At 41.3% G+C, this 17320-nt stretch overlaps 1 protein-coding gene across 1 annotated transcript in view; it reads left to right on the forward strand.

Annotated features, from left to right (window-relative positions):
• Positions 1-2888: 2888 nt before the first annotated feature.
• The window catches only part of LOC126339307 (uncharacterized), a 103704-nt gene continuing 89272 nt past the window's right edge, over positions 2889-17320 (forward strand). Inside the window, exon 1 of the mRNA XM_050001619.1 lies at positions 2889-2960. Within this exon, the coding sequence (XP_049857576.1) occupies positions 2916-2960 (45 nt within the window). The 5' untranslated portion in view covers positions 2889-2915. The remainder of the gene's footprint in view (positions 2961-17320) is intronic.

A 17320-nucleotide genomic window follows, 5' to 3' on the forward strand; every position in this document is an offset into this window, starting at 1 on the left:
CAAAAGTGCATCGACATGAATGGTGATTGTGTCGAAAAACAGCTAAATGTTCAAACTGTAAACTGATGTAAACCACTGCATAAATAAACAGGTCTATATACTTACTTTTGGGATTACCCTCAGAGTTGAACTTACAGCCTTTAGAGTTGACTAATTTATCGTGTAACCGAAGATTAACGAATTCCTTTTAGCACTCACTTGGACGACCTCACATATTTCGTTATTTAGGGTCCCAATTTTCTCACCATTCAGATATCTCTTGTAAATCGTTTTGTAATGTGTTTTGATCTTCTTATGACTTTATTAGTCGATAAACGACAGCGTCATCTGCCAACAAACCTGGTTCCTAAATCTCTGTCTTACCATTATATAATCTATCTGAAACCTTCCAGTGTCTCCATGCCTCTTCCACATATACAATATTCTTAATGATTCATGAACAATTTTTGAGCTATGATTAACTTGGTTATGTGCAAAATTCTACTAGGCGGCTTCCTCTTTCATTCCTTACCCCCATTCTATATTCACCTACTATTTTTCCTTCTCTTCCTTTCCCTACTGTCGAATTCCAGTCCCCCATGACTATTAAATTTTCGTCTCCCATCACTATCTAAATAATGTCTTTTATCTCATCATTCATTTCTTCAATCTCTTCGTCATCTATGTAACTAGTTGGCATCTAAATTTGTTCTACTATTGTAGGCGTGTGCTTCGTATCTATGTTGGCAACAGTAATGCGTTCACTATGCTGTCCGTAGCAGCTTACCCACGCTCCTATTTTTTATTCATTATTAAAACTACTCCTGCATTGCACCTGCCGGCCGCGGTGGTCTAGCGGTTCTAGGCGCTCAGTCCGGAACCGCGCGACTGCTACGGTCGCAGGTTCGAATCCTGCCTCGGGCATGGATGTGTGTGATGTCCTTAGGTTAGTTAGGTTTAAGTAGTTCTGAGTTCTAGGGGACTGATGACCACAGATGTTAAGTCCCATAGTGCTCAGAGCCATTTGAACCATTGCACCTATTTGATTTTGTATTTATAAACCTGTATCTACCTCACCGGAAGTTTTGTTCCTCCTACCACCGAACTTCACTAATTCCTACTACATCTGACTTAACCTTTCCATTTCCGTTTTTAAATTTTCTAACCTACCTGCCCGATTAAGGGATCTGACATTCCACGATCCGATCCGTAGAACGCCATTTTTGCTTCTCTGGATGCTTAAATATCTCTTGAAAATACCTTCTCCGAGTAGCAGGCAGTCCCAGAATTAGACTAGAAATTGAATCATGATTTATTCCCCTGCAACAAACGAAATAATTGACAGCCCAACACAACAGTAATTATGTAATGGCTATTACACTGCTGTAGGCCTATACTGTATTATTATTATTGTTGTTGTTGTTATCGTTATTATTACTGGTACTACCACTACTACTACTGCTACTACTTTGTTAGTGGCAGTGCTAACACACAAAGCATAAGCAGCTTGAAATTTTTCAGTTTCTATCATTTCAGTGGTGAGAAGTCCAGCAGTCAAGTGATTTACAAAGAGTAGGTTTAAATAAAGTATTGCAACTTCTAGCTTGATTCATTTTAGATGCGGGTGTAGGGTGTGAGTGAAGCGAGGGCCCATAGGGAGAGGAGTAAAGCAGAGGAAGCATATTTTGTAACAAGTGTCTATCCTCACTGTGGAAGTTGCGTTCTTTTCTGCGAAGCAGTTGTCGGTAACAGTCGTGGTGTGCATAAAAAGAGACTGTTAGAAATAAACAGTACCAATTGTCTCATTGATTTATTAGTTCGTGATACGATAAATCACTTACAAATGCTAAATATCATTTATCTTTGGTTACTTTTAAAATGAAAGGATTCAAAGAGAATTATTTTGCATTTTAAAGTTTATTTATGCGTTAATGTTGATGATGATGAGGGGAAAACTGGGGAGGGATAATGCTGACATATGACTGCACTCAGGGGTAATGATCTCGGAAAGTTCGGGGACCTCCGCAATAATCATGGGAAACATGCAGGAACAGAACTTGCCAGCATAATACACGAAACTCTGTTTTTAGACGAAATGTACAAAATGTTGTCATGGTTATGTCTAGTTAAGTTTTAGTTCCTCAGATTCCAACTCACATGCTTAGGAAGAGGTGGACCAGTTCCGCAGCACACCCTTCCTTCGCACTAAAATCCAGCAGACATTTATCTTTTATATGCGCATGTAGAGAGGTGTAGAGTGTCATTGTGCTGTGCTGTTGAAGGTTGCCTAATCATACACAGAAATTCACAAACGCCGGATTCAATAAGCAGTGCTAATGAAGGTCAACATTGTAAGCAATAAAGACCCTCATGTGGTATGCTGATACGTTCTGTTGCTGTACGTGCTATGATACTGTGAAGAGTTACAGAAAATGGGTTGTAACACGGCATTAAAATGTTTCCGGGCCCATTCTCCTTATGAAATCTTTTCTTTTTTCTCACAGCAACAGTACTTAGTATACCCGTGACAGTGGTTATTGTAAGTCCGATGAAAGCTTATGTTGATGAAACATATACCCTCGTCGACCTATCTTGGAAAAACAACACGATGTACATTATGATTTACAGAATGAGTTAAACACGTAGTCAGACCTCGGTTGTTCTGTGCTGGCAATGACAAACCCACAAAACAAGCGCACATACATGATTTTTTGACAACTGTGAAAAGAAAATTGCACCCTGACTCTGTTGTCCATACACAATGGATACGCATCGCAGTAACACCACGCATCCAAATTCCCACGTTGGACAGTGTGTCGTGCAGTGACAGGTGTTCCAGTGATGAATACATCCGCTTCCGGTTTCCTGCTGTGTGTTATAAACTGCATAGCGGGATTTTGTTGGGGCAGATACAAGAAAGACTCTAAAGATTCGAAATGTTCTATTGCTACGCTTTTACTTTCTGGTGCTTGCTGTGGCTGGTGAGAGACACGAATTTCTTTGTCTACATTTCTATTAACTATCATGGACATTTCATTAATTCGTGTTAACGTAATGTTGAAACTTTTGTGCAGTTGTAACACAAATATCGCCTTGTAATTGTCTTTAAAATTACTTCGTAGGTTCAAAACAACGAAGAGGAAGGATGAAAATTAAGTTTTTTGTAATTAATATAACAAATACTGAAAAATCTTTAGGAACTGGTGCTCGGCATTTCGGATGTATTTACTGAGAATCATTGTGGCAATAAAAACATTGACTAACGTATGCATGAAAAACTATTTATACGGGCTATTTTGTCACACAATATAGATTCCCTCTGATGACCTCATTTTTTGAGATTATACTTGTATCTTTTAACTCCGCTGACTTCCCCTCTAATCTTGCTGAGAAATCTTTATTTTTTTAGTATTCAAAGATTTGTGCAGTAGTTAGAGCACGAACTGTGAACTGAACATGCAAAGCTGAGGCCACAACGACCATTTTTGATTTCACTATATAAATTATTTTCGTTGCCACCTTATTCCTTATGCTCCGTCAGATTCATAATTTTTCGATTCTGGATTCATATGACCACATCTTATAATATGTTGTTTATACAGTAAAATCAGCAGCTGACAATCTTCTGTAATGATTCATCCTAAGTGAAATATTTCTGACTTGCAGCATGAGCGGCCAGTTGTTTCGAGCATCATACTGATCAAACAGCGTAAATATTCCAATTAAGGAACCAATAAGTAATGGTCATTGAAAAAAATTCGAAATTTTGAAGTGATTTGGTCTCTCTGAGATTTTCCTGAAATATCAGTTTTAGTCATTTTATTTTGAGTTTTATTTAATATAGTGTGCTAATATCCAAGACCGCTTTTGATGTTATGCTAAGATTTGATATTTTATCTTTGTTTTAACGCACACTCCTCATTTAGGCGTTTTCGTTTTCTATTCAAAAGTGTTGTGACAAACTTTTATTAACGGTATTTCGATGCTTGCTTGTTCCGCAAGTATTAATTATTTCGAAGTTTGTTTCCAGTTTGCGAAAATAAGTATGTTTGTGTGTGCTATTTTTGGTGGTCCATTAATTAAGTTGTCACTGAAAATTATTGTTTGAATATCTCCAAAGATCTCATGAAGAGAAGACATACGCCCAATTGACGTACAGTTCATGAAGATGTGTGAACAATATGTTTTTGTAAATTTACCACATATGAAAGGTTATGTCCTGTTCTCCATCAGATTGGTAATACATCGTGGTGCTAATTTAACGGGGCACAAGTGAAAGGAGAGTCTTTGTCACATAATGATATTCTTCCTATATCTGTACATGGTGCAAAAGACCATATTTCGAGATCTGCCAATGCATGAGCTGCTAAAAAGGCATTGACACGTAGACACAAAATGATTTCGGAACTGTCTACGAAAATCTATGTGCTTCAATAACTGCGAAAACCTTTCCAAGTGTTGGGTACTATAAAAATTAGTAATTATTACTGAGGAAAATATGGTCTTGAGTCTTCGCCATTGTGACAACTGCCACGTGCTTGATACTAAAGGATCTGTGAAAGTTACTGCAACAAACAGAAGGCAGATGGCTGGATGTTGACTAGAAATTAGACGTAAAAGAAGACAAAGCATGCGCACCAGGCGGTTTTTTTAACATCTGTGAGCTCAACATTCATATTCCTCCAGAACAGTTCAAGGTACTTTAGTGAAGTGTGTGCAGCTAAATAAACAACATCTTCTGCTATGAAATCACACATAATATTAAATTTTTTATTAGTTTCTTTTTAATTAAATTATAGATGGACAAAAAAGTGTCAATTTCGGATCTTATCTTTCCCTATTTCTTTAAATATTGCAGCTTAAAAAACGTTCTGTTGAAACGTATCTGTTAATTGTGAATAAATAATCCTGGTATGGTAAGCTAATTGAAACGTTTGTACTCATACTTGGCCAGTCATACAGAGAAAAACTATCCTGGGCAGGGTCACCTATTGAAACGTATCTGCCAACGGGAGAGACTATACATAAGACAACTATCTTGGTAGGGTTAGCCAATTGAAATGCTGCGTGTAATTTGGTAAAGGTTTGCACAATGGAACTGTCACAAGAAGCACGTCCTCATATATGAGTATGGCTGATCGCCCTAGCTAATCCATTATCAGCACTGAGGCTGCTGAAATAATAAAAAGAAATAATAATAAAAAATGCATTTATTTCACAATAATCAACTGGCGTGGGGGAAAACTAAACATAGCGGACGTCTTCATTCAAAATAACAAATGAGACATGAAGCATTAAGCTGTCTCAATTACACAAAAATACACACATGGTTGGCCCAAAAGGCACTAGGAAACACATAGGTGTTTCCTCCAGAGATTGCCACTGAATTAACTTTAGACGATGTGCCAGAAATATTCGCTTTACCCATGGTACAATGAGAGGTGTTGCTCAGACATGCACAGGAACTAATACGTGCAGTTGGCAAGGTTGTGACCAAGATGTGGGATTACAATGTTCAGTTAGAATCCACGCCTTAAAAGCGAAAGAACTCAAGTAACTAAAATGAGAATAATGAATGCATTTTTAAGTAGCTTCTAACGTTTTCGTGACATTCCTAAAATTCCGCACCCTACCAGTCTCGGTTCAGTTCAAACACTGAAGCGAGAACACTACCATTCTTCACAGCACTGGGATCAGACTTAACCTATGCTGCTCTAGCATCGGACCCCGAATCTTTCGACGACGTTTTTGTCTCCAATAATCCTGGCATCCCATCCTAAAGAAAGACCGCCGAAGACATCGTCAGCCAACCAGGGATCAAGGTTATTTACTGAGCTATCAGAGAGAGGAAACTTGTCGTCAAATTCCCTCCTGTCTTCTGATGAGTCACAGAGAAGTTCGCGCTAAAATATTTGCCGACAATAAGAGTTCTAGTCTCATTGTTGGCCCATGAGACAAGAAGAAATGCAGCGCCTTCACCTCCCTTCCTGAATATTTTCGAAATTTCTTCATCAGAATAGCGTACCGCAGAGAAGAGCGCGCACTGGGCAGTGCACAGGCAGACGCTCACCGCCCACGTAGGCAGAGAAAATGCCATTCTCGACTCACCCGTCTCTGCTTCTTTCGCGTGTTTCAACATCACCCTGTCGTAAATTTTCAGGTTTTTATTCTGTATGTAAGAGAATAGATAGTCTTGCTAGTTAAATACAGATTCTTATAGGAAACAGCTTGGATTCGCACTTGATTAAAACTTTTCTCGGGTAGTATGCAGTATTTGTTATGTGCAATGGTGGAGGGATGAATAACTGCTTCATGTATGGATAAATCTGAGGAAAATTCTTAGGATTCCATTTTACCAAAGCACTAAAAATAAAATAGGTTTCATGCAGTTTCTTTTTCTTACACTACTGGCCATTAAAATTGCTACACCACGGAGATGACGTGCTACAGACGCGAAATTTAATCGACAGAAAGAAGATGCTGTGATGTGCAAATGATTAGCTTTTCAGAGCATTCACACAAGGTTGGCGCCGGTGGCGACACCTACAACGTGATGACATGAGGAAAGTTTCCAACCGATTTCTCATACACAAACAGCAGTTGACCTGCGAAACGTTGTTGTGATGCCTCGTGTGAGGAGGAGAAATGCGTACCATCACGTTTCCGACTTTGATGAAGGTCGGATTGTAGCCTATCGCGATTGCGGTTTGTCGTATCGCGACATTGCTGCTCGCGTTGGTCAAGATCCAATGACTGTTAGCAGAATATGGAATCGATGAGTTCAGGAGGGTAATACGGAACGCCGTACTGGATCCCAACGGCCTCGTATCACTAGCAGTCGAGATGACAGGCATCTTATCCTAATGGGTGTAACGGATCGTGCAGCCACGTCTCGATCCCTGAGTGAACAGATGGGGACGTTTGCAAGACAACAACCATCTGCACGAACAGTTCGACGACGTTTATAGCAGCATGGACTATCAGCTCAGAGACCATGGCTGGAGTTACTCTTGACGCTGCATCACAGACAGCAGCGCTTGCGATGTTTTACGCAACGACGAATCTGGGTGCACGAATGGCAAAACGTCATTTTTTCGGATGAATCCAGGTTCTGTTTACATCATCATGATGGTCGCATCCGTGTTTGGCGAATGCACATTGGAAGTGTGTATTCGTCATCGCCATACTGGCATATCATCCGGCGTGATGGTATGGGGTGCCATTGGTTACATGTCTCGGTCACCTCTTGTTCGCATTGACGGCAGTTTGAACAGTGGACGTTACATTTCAGATGTGTTACGACCCGTGACTCTACCCTTCATTCGATCCCTGCGAAACCCTATATGTTAGCAGGATAATGCACGACCGTATGTTACAGGTCTTGTAGGCCTTCCTGTATACAGAAAATGTTCGACTGCTGCCCTGGCCAGCACATTCTCCAGGTCTCTCACGAATTGAAAACGGCTGGTCAATGGTGGCCGAGCAACTGGCTCGTCACAAAATGGCAGTCACTACTCTTGATGAACTGTGGTATCATGTTGAAGCTGCATGGGCAGCTGTACATGTACACGCCATCCAAGCTCTGTTTGACCCAATACCCAGGCGTATCAAGGCCAGAGGTGGGTAGTGATTTCTCAGGATCTATGCACCCAAATTGCGTGAAAATGTTATCACAAAAATGGTTCAAGTGGCTCTGGGACTTAACTTCTAAGGTCATCAGTCCCCTACAACTTAGAACTACTTAAACCTAACTAACCTAAGGACAACACACACATCCATGCCCGAGGCAGGATTCGAACCTGCGACCGTTGAGATCGCACAGTTCCAGACTGTAGCGCCTAGAACCGCTCGGCCACCCCGGCCGGCTGTTATCACATGTCACTTCTAGTATATTATATTTGTTCAATGAATAGCCGTTTATCATCTGTATTTCTTCTTGGTGTAGCAATTTTAAAGGCCAGTAGTGTATTTCATTTTTAGGCATCCATAATGGGAGTAGAGCATTCAGGGAGATTATGTCATGTAGTGGGCGAGGTTTTGCTGTATAAGGAATGGGGTGGGAGCAGGCGTGCAGGAGATGAAGGAGGCCCTTGTAATATGTTGTTCATAACGCTTTTGTAGGGAGATAAATGGCCAGTAGAATCGTTGTCCAAGATAGCTTCCGCTGCTTCATGATCACTACGTTCGACAATCTAAAATGTTTCTGCTAATTCTCAAAATCACCTCAAATAAATAAAAATTAAATTCTATTCGTTGGTGAACGCATCACTTGAGAACGGATGGACCGGTTAGACTGTTTTTTTTTTTTTTTAAAAAAAACAATGTTCGTAATAATCCGAATGCGGCCTTCAGGCTGTCACAGTAAACCAATGGAAAGACAGCTTTTTTGTTTTGATTGTTTACTTGAACATCGATCTTGCGATCTAAATCTACCTGTAAATAAAGCCCTTGATATTCATTGTGATTTCAAATTTAACGGAATAAAATAAAGCATTTGGTTGACATGAAATTCTGACCTAATTCAATTGAGACTTACGTTCTGGAACAAAACCATATGGTTCCAAGTCAATCAAATTCCAGGCACATAATACATTTCAGATTTGCAATGAGGAAAGAAATTATCTCGCATGTTATATTTCCCATTGGCAGTCTTCTAAATGTAAGCCTCCTCAAAAAGAATACCCAGGTCCACAATCTTTAACAAATACAATCATCAATCAAAAATATTGAATTTAATTGATGAAAGGAGAAAATATAAAAACGAACTAAATGAAGCAGGCAAAAAGGATTACAAACGTCTTAAAAATGAGATCGACAGGAAGTGCAAAGCGGGGATGGCTACAGGGCAAATGTAAGGATGCAGAGGCTTATTTCACTAGGGGTAAGATAGATACTGCCTACAGGAAAATTAAAGAGACCTTTGGAGAAAAGAGAAACACTTGTATGAATATCAAGAGCTCAGACGGAAACCCAGTTCTAAGCAAAGAAGGGAAAGCAGAAAGGTAGAAGGAGTATATAGAAGGTTTATACAAGGGTGATGTACTTGAGGACAATATTATGGAAATGGAAGAGGATGTAGATGAAGATGAAATGGGAGATATGATATTGCGTGAAGAGTTTGAAAGAGCACTGAAAGACCTGAGTCCAAACAAGGCCCATGGAGTAGACAACATTCCATTAGACCTATAGATGACCTTGGGAGAGCCAGTCCTGCCAAAACTCTACCATCTGGTGCGCAAGATGTATGAGACAGGCGAAATACCCTCAGACTTCAAAAAGAATATTATAATCCCAATCCAAAAGAAAGCAGGTGTTGACAGATGTGAAAATTACCGAACTATCAGTTTAATAAGTCACAGCTGCAAAATACTAACGCGAATTCTTTACAGACGAATGGAAAAACTGATAGAAGCCGACCTCGGGGAAGATCAGTTTGGATTCCGTCGAAATGTTGGAACACATGCGGCAATACTGACCCTACGACTTACTTTAGAAGAAAGATTGAGGAAAGGCAAACCAACGTTTCTAGCATTTGTAGACTTAGAGAAAGCTTTTGGCAATTTAGACTGGAATGCTCTCTTTCAAATTCTGAAGTTGGCAGGGGTAAAATACAGGGAGCAAAAGGCTATTTACAATTTGTACAGAAACCAGATGGCAGTTATAAGAGTCGAGGGGTATGAAAGGGAAGCAGTGGTTGGGAAGGGAGTGAGACAGGGTTGTAGCCTATCCCCGATGTTGTTCAATCTATATTGAGCAAGCAATAAAGGAAACAAAAGGAAAGTTCGGAGTAGGTATTAAAATCCATGGAGAAGAATTAAAAACTTTGAGGTTCGCCGATGACATTGGAATTCTGTCAGAGACAGCAAAGGACTTGCAAGAGCAGTTGAACGGAATGGACAGTGTCTTGAAAGGAGGATATAAGTTGAACATCAACAAAAGAAAACGAGGAAAATGGAATGTAGTCGAATTAAGTCGGACGATGTTGAGGGAATTAGATTAGGAAATGAGACACTTTAAGTAGTAAAGGAGTTTTGCTATTTAGGGAGCAAAATAACTGACGATGGTCGAAGTAGAGATGATATAAAATGTAGACTGACAATGGCAAGGAAAGCGTTTCCGAAGAAGAAAAATTTGTTAACATCGAGTATAGATTTAAATGTCAGGAAGTCGTTTCTGAAAGTATTTGTATGGAGTGTAGCCATGTATGGAAGTGAAACGTGGACGATAAATAGCTTAGATAAGAAGAGAATAGAAGCTTTCGATATGTGGTTCTACAGAAGAATGCTGAAGATTAGATGGGTTGATCACATAACTAATGAGGGGTTTTTGTATAGAATTGGGGGGAAGAAGAGTTTGTAGCACAACTTGACTAGAAGAAGGGATCGGTTGGTAGGACCTGATATATCGAGGAATCACCAATTTAGTATTGCAGGGCAGCGTGGGGGGTAAAAATCGTAGAGGGAGACCAAGAGAAGAATACACTAAGCTGATTCAGAAGGAAGTAGGCTGCAGTAGGTACTGGGAGATGAAGAAGCTTGCACAGGATAGAGTAGCATGGAGAGCTGCATCAAATCAGTCTCAGGACTGAAGACCACAACAACAACAACAATCAAAAATACTTTTATTTCTCATTTTTACTTTGTTTAGACATTGCCAATAGCTTTCCACAACGTCACAAAACTATCACAAACAAATGTATTAAAATAGACACGACATCGTCTGTCAGACGAGGTACATCTACATCTACATCTACATGACTACCCTGCAATTCAAATTTTAGTGCTTGGCAGAGGGTTCATCGAACCACAATTATACTATCTCTCTACTATTCCACTCCCGAACAGCTAGCGGGAAAAACGAACACCTAAACCTTTCTGTTCGAGCTCTGATTTCTCTTATTTTATTTTGATGATCATTCCTACCTATGCAGGTTGGGCTCAACAAAATATTTTCGCATTCGGAAGAGAAAGTTGGTGACTGAAATATCGTAAAAAGGTCTCGCCGCGACGAAAAACGTCTATGCTGTAATGACTTCCATCCCAACTCGTGTATCATATCTGCCACACTCTCTCCCCTATAACGTGATAATACAAAACGAGCTGCCCTTTTTTGCACCCTTTCGATGTCCTCCATCAATCCCACCTGGTAAGGATCCCACACCGCGCAGCAATATTCTAACAGAGGACGAACGAGTGTAGTGTAAGCTGTCTCTTTAGTGGACTTGTTGCATCTTCTAAGTGTCCTGCCAAAGAAACGCAACCTTTGGCTCGCCTTCCCCACAATATTATCTATGTGGTCCTTCCAACTGAAGTTTTTCGTAATTTTAACACCCAGGTAGTTAGTTGAATTGACAGCCTTGAGAATTGTACTATTTATCGAGTAATCGAATTCCAACGGATTTGTTTTGGAACTCATGTGGATCATCTCACACTTTTCGTTATTTAGCGTCAACTGCCACCTGACACATCATACAGCAATCTTTTCTAAATCGCTTTGCAACTGATACTGGTCTTCGGATGACCTTACTAGACGGTAAATTACAGCATCATCTGCGAACAATCTAAGAGAACTGCTCAGATTGTCACCCAGGTCATTTATATAGATCAGGAACAGCAGAGGTCCCAGGACGCTTCCCTGCGGAATACCTGACATCACTTCAGTTTTACTCGATGATTTGCCGTCTATTACTACGAACTGCGACCTTCCTGACAGGAAATCACGAATCCAGTCGCACAACTGAGACGATACCCCATAGCTCCGCAGCTTGATTAGAAGTCGCTTGTGTGGAACGGTGTCAAAAGCTTTCCGGAAATCTAGAAATACGGAATCAACTTGAGATGCCCTGTCGATAACGGCCATTACTTCGTGCGAATAAAGAGCTAGCTGCGTTGCACAAGAGCGATGTTTTCTGAAGCCATGCTGATTACGTGTCAATAGATCGTTCCCTTCCAGGTGATTCATAATGTTTGAATACAGTATATGCTCCAAACCCCTACTGCAAACCGACGTCAATGATATAGGTCTGTAGTTAAATGGATTACTCCTACTACCCTTCTTGAACACTGGTGCGACCTGCGCAATTTTCCAGTCTGTAGGTACAGATCTACCGGTGAGCGAGCGGTTGTATATGAGTGCTAAGTAGGGAGCTATAGTATCAGCGTAATCTGAAAGGAACCTAATCGGTATACAATCTGGACCTGAAGACTTGCCCGTATCAAGCGATTTGAGTTGCTTCGCAACCCCTAAGGTATCTACTTCTAAGAAACTCATGCTAGCAGATGTTCGTGTTTCAAATTCTGGAATATTCCATTCGTCTTACCTGGTGAAGGAATTTCGGAAAACTGCGTTCAATAACTCCGCTTTAGCGGCACAGTCGTCGGTGACAGTACCATCAGCACTGCGCAGCGAAGGTATTGACTGCGTCTTGCCGCTTGTGTACTTTACATACGACCAGAATTTCTTCGGATTTTCTACCAAATTTCGAGACAATGTTTCGTTGTGGAACCTATTAAAGGCATCTCGCATCGAAGTACGTGCCAAATTTCGCGCGTCTGTAAATTTTAGCCCATCTTCGGGATTTCGCGTTCTTCTGAACTTCGCATGTTTTTTCCGTTGCCTCTGCAACAGCGTTCGGACCTTTTTTGTGTACCACGGGGGATCCGTTCCATCTGTTACCAATTTATGAGGTATGAATATCTCAATTGCTGTTGCTACTATATTTTTGAATTTGAGCCACATCTCGTCTACATTCGCATAGTCAGTTCGGAAGGAATGGAAATTGTCTTTTAGGAAGGCTTCTAGTGACACTTTATCCGCTTTTTTAAATAAAATTATTTTGCGTTTGTTTCTGATGGATTTGGAAGAAATGGTATTAAGCCTAGCTACAACGACCTTGTGATCACTAATCCCTGTATCAGTCATGATACTCTCTATCAGCTCTGGATTGTTTGTGGCTAAGAGGTCAAGTGTGTTTTCGCAACCATTTACAATTCTGCCTAATCTATCTTTCCTGAACACCGTCTGAGACTTCGTAAAAATTTCTGCAGAACTTATTTCAGGCTTTAGCCAGCTTTCTGTACCTATAACGATATCAGCTTCTGTGCTTTCTATTAGCGCTTGAAGCTCAGGGACTTTTCCAGCGCAACTACAACAATTTACAACTATAATTCCGACTGTTCCTTGATCCAAGCACGTCCTGTAATTGCCAAGCACCCTTCGACATTGCAGCCCATCGCGCACTTTCCCGAGGCCTTCTAACCTAAAAAACCGCCCAGTCCATGCCACACAGCCTCCGCTACCCGTGTAGCCGCCAGCTGAGTGTAGTGAACTCCTGACCTATTCAGCGGAACCCGAAGCCCCACCACCCTATGGCGCAAGTCAAGGAATCTGCAGCCAATACGGTCGCAAAACCGTCTGAGCCTCTGATTCAGACCCTCCACCCGGCTCTGCACCAAAGGTCCGCAGTCGGTTCTGTCAACGATGCTGCAGATGGTGAGCTCTGCCTTCATCTCGTAAGCAAGACCGGCAGCCTTCACCAAATCAGATAGCCGCTGGAATCCAGAGAGAATTTCCTCAGATCCAAAGCGACACACGTCATTAGTGCCGACATGTGCCACCACCTGCAGCTGGCTGCACCCTGTGCTCTTCATGGCATCCGGAAGGACCCTTTCCACATCAGGAATGACTCCTCCCGGAATGCACAGGTAGTTTGATATCTGTCTGGTGTGGTGAGAAAAGCTGTACTGTATGTATCTATCATATTTCATTGATTTCAAGTCACTGAAACATACGTTGAATAACCGTAGAAACACGTTTACTTCTTGTCTGTAGATCCTTAACTACCTCGTTGGTGTATACGAAAACAATACTTTTCTCACATTATACATTCTTTGGTGCACGCAATTTCTCGGCAGACAAGATGTTTCAAATTTCCAGATTTATCTACACTACTGGCCATTAAAATTGCTACACCAAGAAGAAATGCAGATGATAAACAGGTATTCATTGGACAAATATATTATACTAGAACTGACATGTGATTACATTTTCACGCGATTTGGGTGCATAGATCCTGAGAAGTCGGCACCGAAAACCACCACCTCTGGCCGTAATAACGGCCTTGATACGCCTGGGCATTGAGTCAAACAGAGCTTGGATGGCGAGTACAGGTACAGCTGCCCATGCAGCTTCAACACAATACCATAGTTCAATTAGAGTAGTGGCTGGCGTATTGTGACGAGCCAGTTGCTCGGCCACCATTGACCAGACGTTTTCAATTGGTGATAGATCTGGAGAATGTGCTGGCCAGGGCAGCAGTCGAACATTTTCTGTATCCATAAAGGCCCGTACAGGACCTGCAACATGCGGTCGTGCATTATACTGCTGAAATGTAGGGTTTCGCAGGGATCGAATGACGGGTAGAACCACGGGTCGTAACACATCTGAAAGGTAACGTTCGCTGTTCAAAGTGCCTTCAATGCGAACAAGAGGCGACCGAGACTTGTAACCAATGGCACCCCATACCATCACGCCGGGTATGGCTATGACGAATACACATTTCCAATGTGCGTTCACCGCGATGTTGCCAAACACAGATGCGACCATCATGATGATGTAAACAGAACCTGGATTCATCCGAAAAAATGCCGTTTAGCCATCCGTGCACCCAGGTTCGTCGTTGAGCACACCAACGCAGGCGCTCCTGTCTGTGATGCAACGTCAAGGGTAACCGCAGCCATGGTTTCCGAGCTGCTAGTCCATGCTGCTGCAAACGTCGTCGAACTGTTCGTGCAGACGGTTGTTGTCTTGCAAACGTCCCCATCTGTTCACTCAGGGATCGAGACGTGGCTGCACGATCCGTTACAGCCATGCGGATAAGATGCCTGTCATCTCGACTGCTAGTGATACGAGGCCGTTGGGATCCAGCACGGCTTTCCATATTACCCTGCTGAAACCACCGATTCCATATTCTGCTAACAGTCATTGGATCTCGACCAACGCGAGCAGCAGTTTCGCGATACGATAAACCGCAATCGCGATAGGCTACAATCCGACATTTATCAAAGTCGGAAACGTGATGGTACGCATTTCTCCTCCTTACACGAGGCATCACAACAACGTTTTACCAGGCAACGCAGGTCAACCTGTGTTTATGTATGCGAAATCTGTTGGAAACTTTCTTCTTGTCAGCACGTTGTAGGTGTCGCCACCGGCGCCAACCTTGTGTGAATGCTCTGAAAAGCTAGTGATTTGCGTATGACAGCATCTTCTTCCTGTCGATTAAATTTCGCGTCTGTAGCACGTCATCTTCGTGGTGTAGCAATTTCAATGGCCAGTAGTGTATTTTGCTATGCCACCAGACGTTACATCAATGTCTGCCTCTTAGAAATACTAGAGGCCGCAGGTATCCAGTGGTTCTTGAAGTGGTGTTGTGTAACACAACTGTACTCGTACTTTTTTGTGACGGCAGCTTTCTGGAGAAGCTCTTTGCAGTTTCCTTCACTAGTTAGATCCACATAGGTCGGCCAAAAGCAACAGAAATTCATCTTAGTTTTGAGCTGACTGTCACATACTTATTGGGTGACGATATTTCCATGACAATTGAAACGTCGAATTGAAATAACGTTTAACGGCACAACAGTACACCTGGTTTCATTGTCGTCAAAACCTAGTACTCACAGAATGAATAAAAACTGGCATACTTTTAATTAGAAGCACGAACCAATTCAAGTTAACAATTGCAAACTAAGAATCGTCCGTCTGTATTATCGGTAGATGATAGGCTTCAAGGAATGTACTTCAGTTAGTAGGTAACAGCACTGGTTGGTTAACGCAGTGGGTCGTATTTAGTTATAAATTCTCACAATCCTGACGCGATGCAATGACATTATAGCACTGACGTACACTCTAAGACAAAGAAACGTCCCCCCACGAAGGAATTGTCTGTATAAGACGAAAATCAGTAGATGTGATTTACATGTACAGGCAAACAAATGATTATAATGATTGCCTGGCATTGTCAGCTGTATTGGAGGCGATCTCAGAATCTTACCACGGTTGTTCTTTGTTACGCACTACTGGCATAAAGTTGCCTGGGAGTGGAATGACGAGACCAGACAAGGGCTGAACATCATTCGTATGAAGACTTTTACTAGCACTTACGAGGTAAATAACTTAATTAATTAGGCCGACAGGACCTTGATATATTAAGACAAAACTATCAAATAAAGTTACTTAAAAACAATTACTGATAACCCGTCAACAATTTACCAAATATTTCAGTGAGATCAAATAACGAAAAGTTATGGTGTTAATTCAGATACTTGTTCTCATCTCTCCAACAGTCATTCATGGGAACATGAAGTGTGAAAACTCGGGTGTACAACAAATGTTATTCTTTCTTCAAAAATATACAAATCTTTTGTGCCACTGGTTACTATTGCTGAAATATTTACAGCTTTTTTTTAATGAGGGAAGTGAGATAATATTTCACCAATTGAAGTTATATAAACAATCTCTTCAAAGGTTCTAAGAAAACAGTCCTCAGATACGTAGACCGCAAACATTTCTTGAAATTGTTTTACTAAAATACAACAAATAAATAAAAGGAAACAAAAAAACAGTTAAAGCTGCTCAATATGAAACCACCACAAGTCGGGCTTGTAGTCTCGGGAAAGAACCCGATATTAATCAGGGCAGGCCCGACACACTGTTCACCACACTTCTCGTTTCCGAAGCAATCAGTGGGAACACGCGCAAAGGCACGAACATACAGAGATAGCCCGATGAACAGAGAAGCAATATTTAAGTTGAAAGAGTAAAACTTATACACGCTAACAGTGTAGACAAACGTTTGTGAAAAATCGCTAAAAGACAATAAGGTAATTGGCCAAGGGAATCACCCCCACTTGCACCTGATAGTAAGGAAGTTCAGCGGCCAAGTAAGATTCAGCTTCAAATCACACCATGAGACGGAAACCATAAATACTAACCGTTGCGCAGGACGGTAAACATAGATGGAAGAAAAACGTGAAAGGTTGGCTGAAGAACCTCTTCTACGCCAACACAAGCTTTTATTGGAAGTATAACCCACCAAAATACAAGCGACAAGAATTTCTCCCATGAGTCACATAAGCTTGTAGGCTCCAAATAACTAAAGAAAGCGACTTGGCGATTTAGTACACTAGCTACTAGGCAAGAAAAATGTTTTGGAGGTCGTAGTTAATGAAACTTAACATACAAGAAATTTACAAAACCCCAATAATTTAAAACACACAATCAGGTAATAACGCTGACAGTTACCAAATGGAAGCTTCTCAAATCAGCTGGCCAGACACAGGAA

This window comes from Schistocerca gregaria, chromosome 1 (assembly GCF_023897955.1).
Source record: "Schistocerca gregaria isolate iqSchGreg1 chromosome 1, iqSchGreg1.2, whole genome shotgun sequence".
Lineage (NCBI taxonomy): Eukaryota > Metazoa > Arthropoda > Insecta > Orthoptera > Acrididae > Schistocerca > Schistocerca gregaria.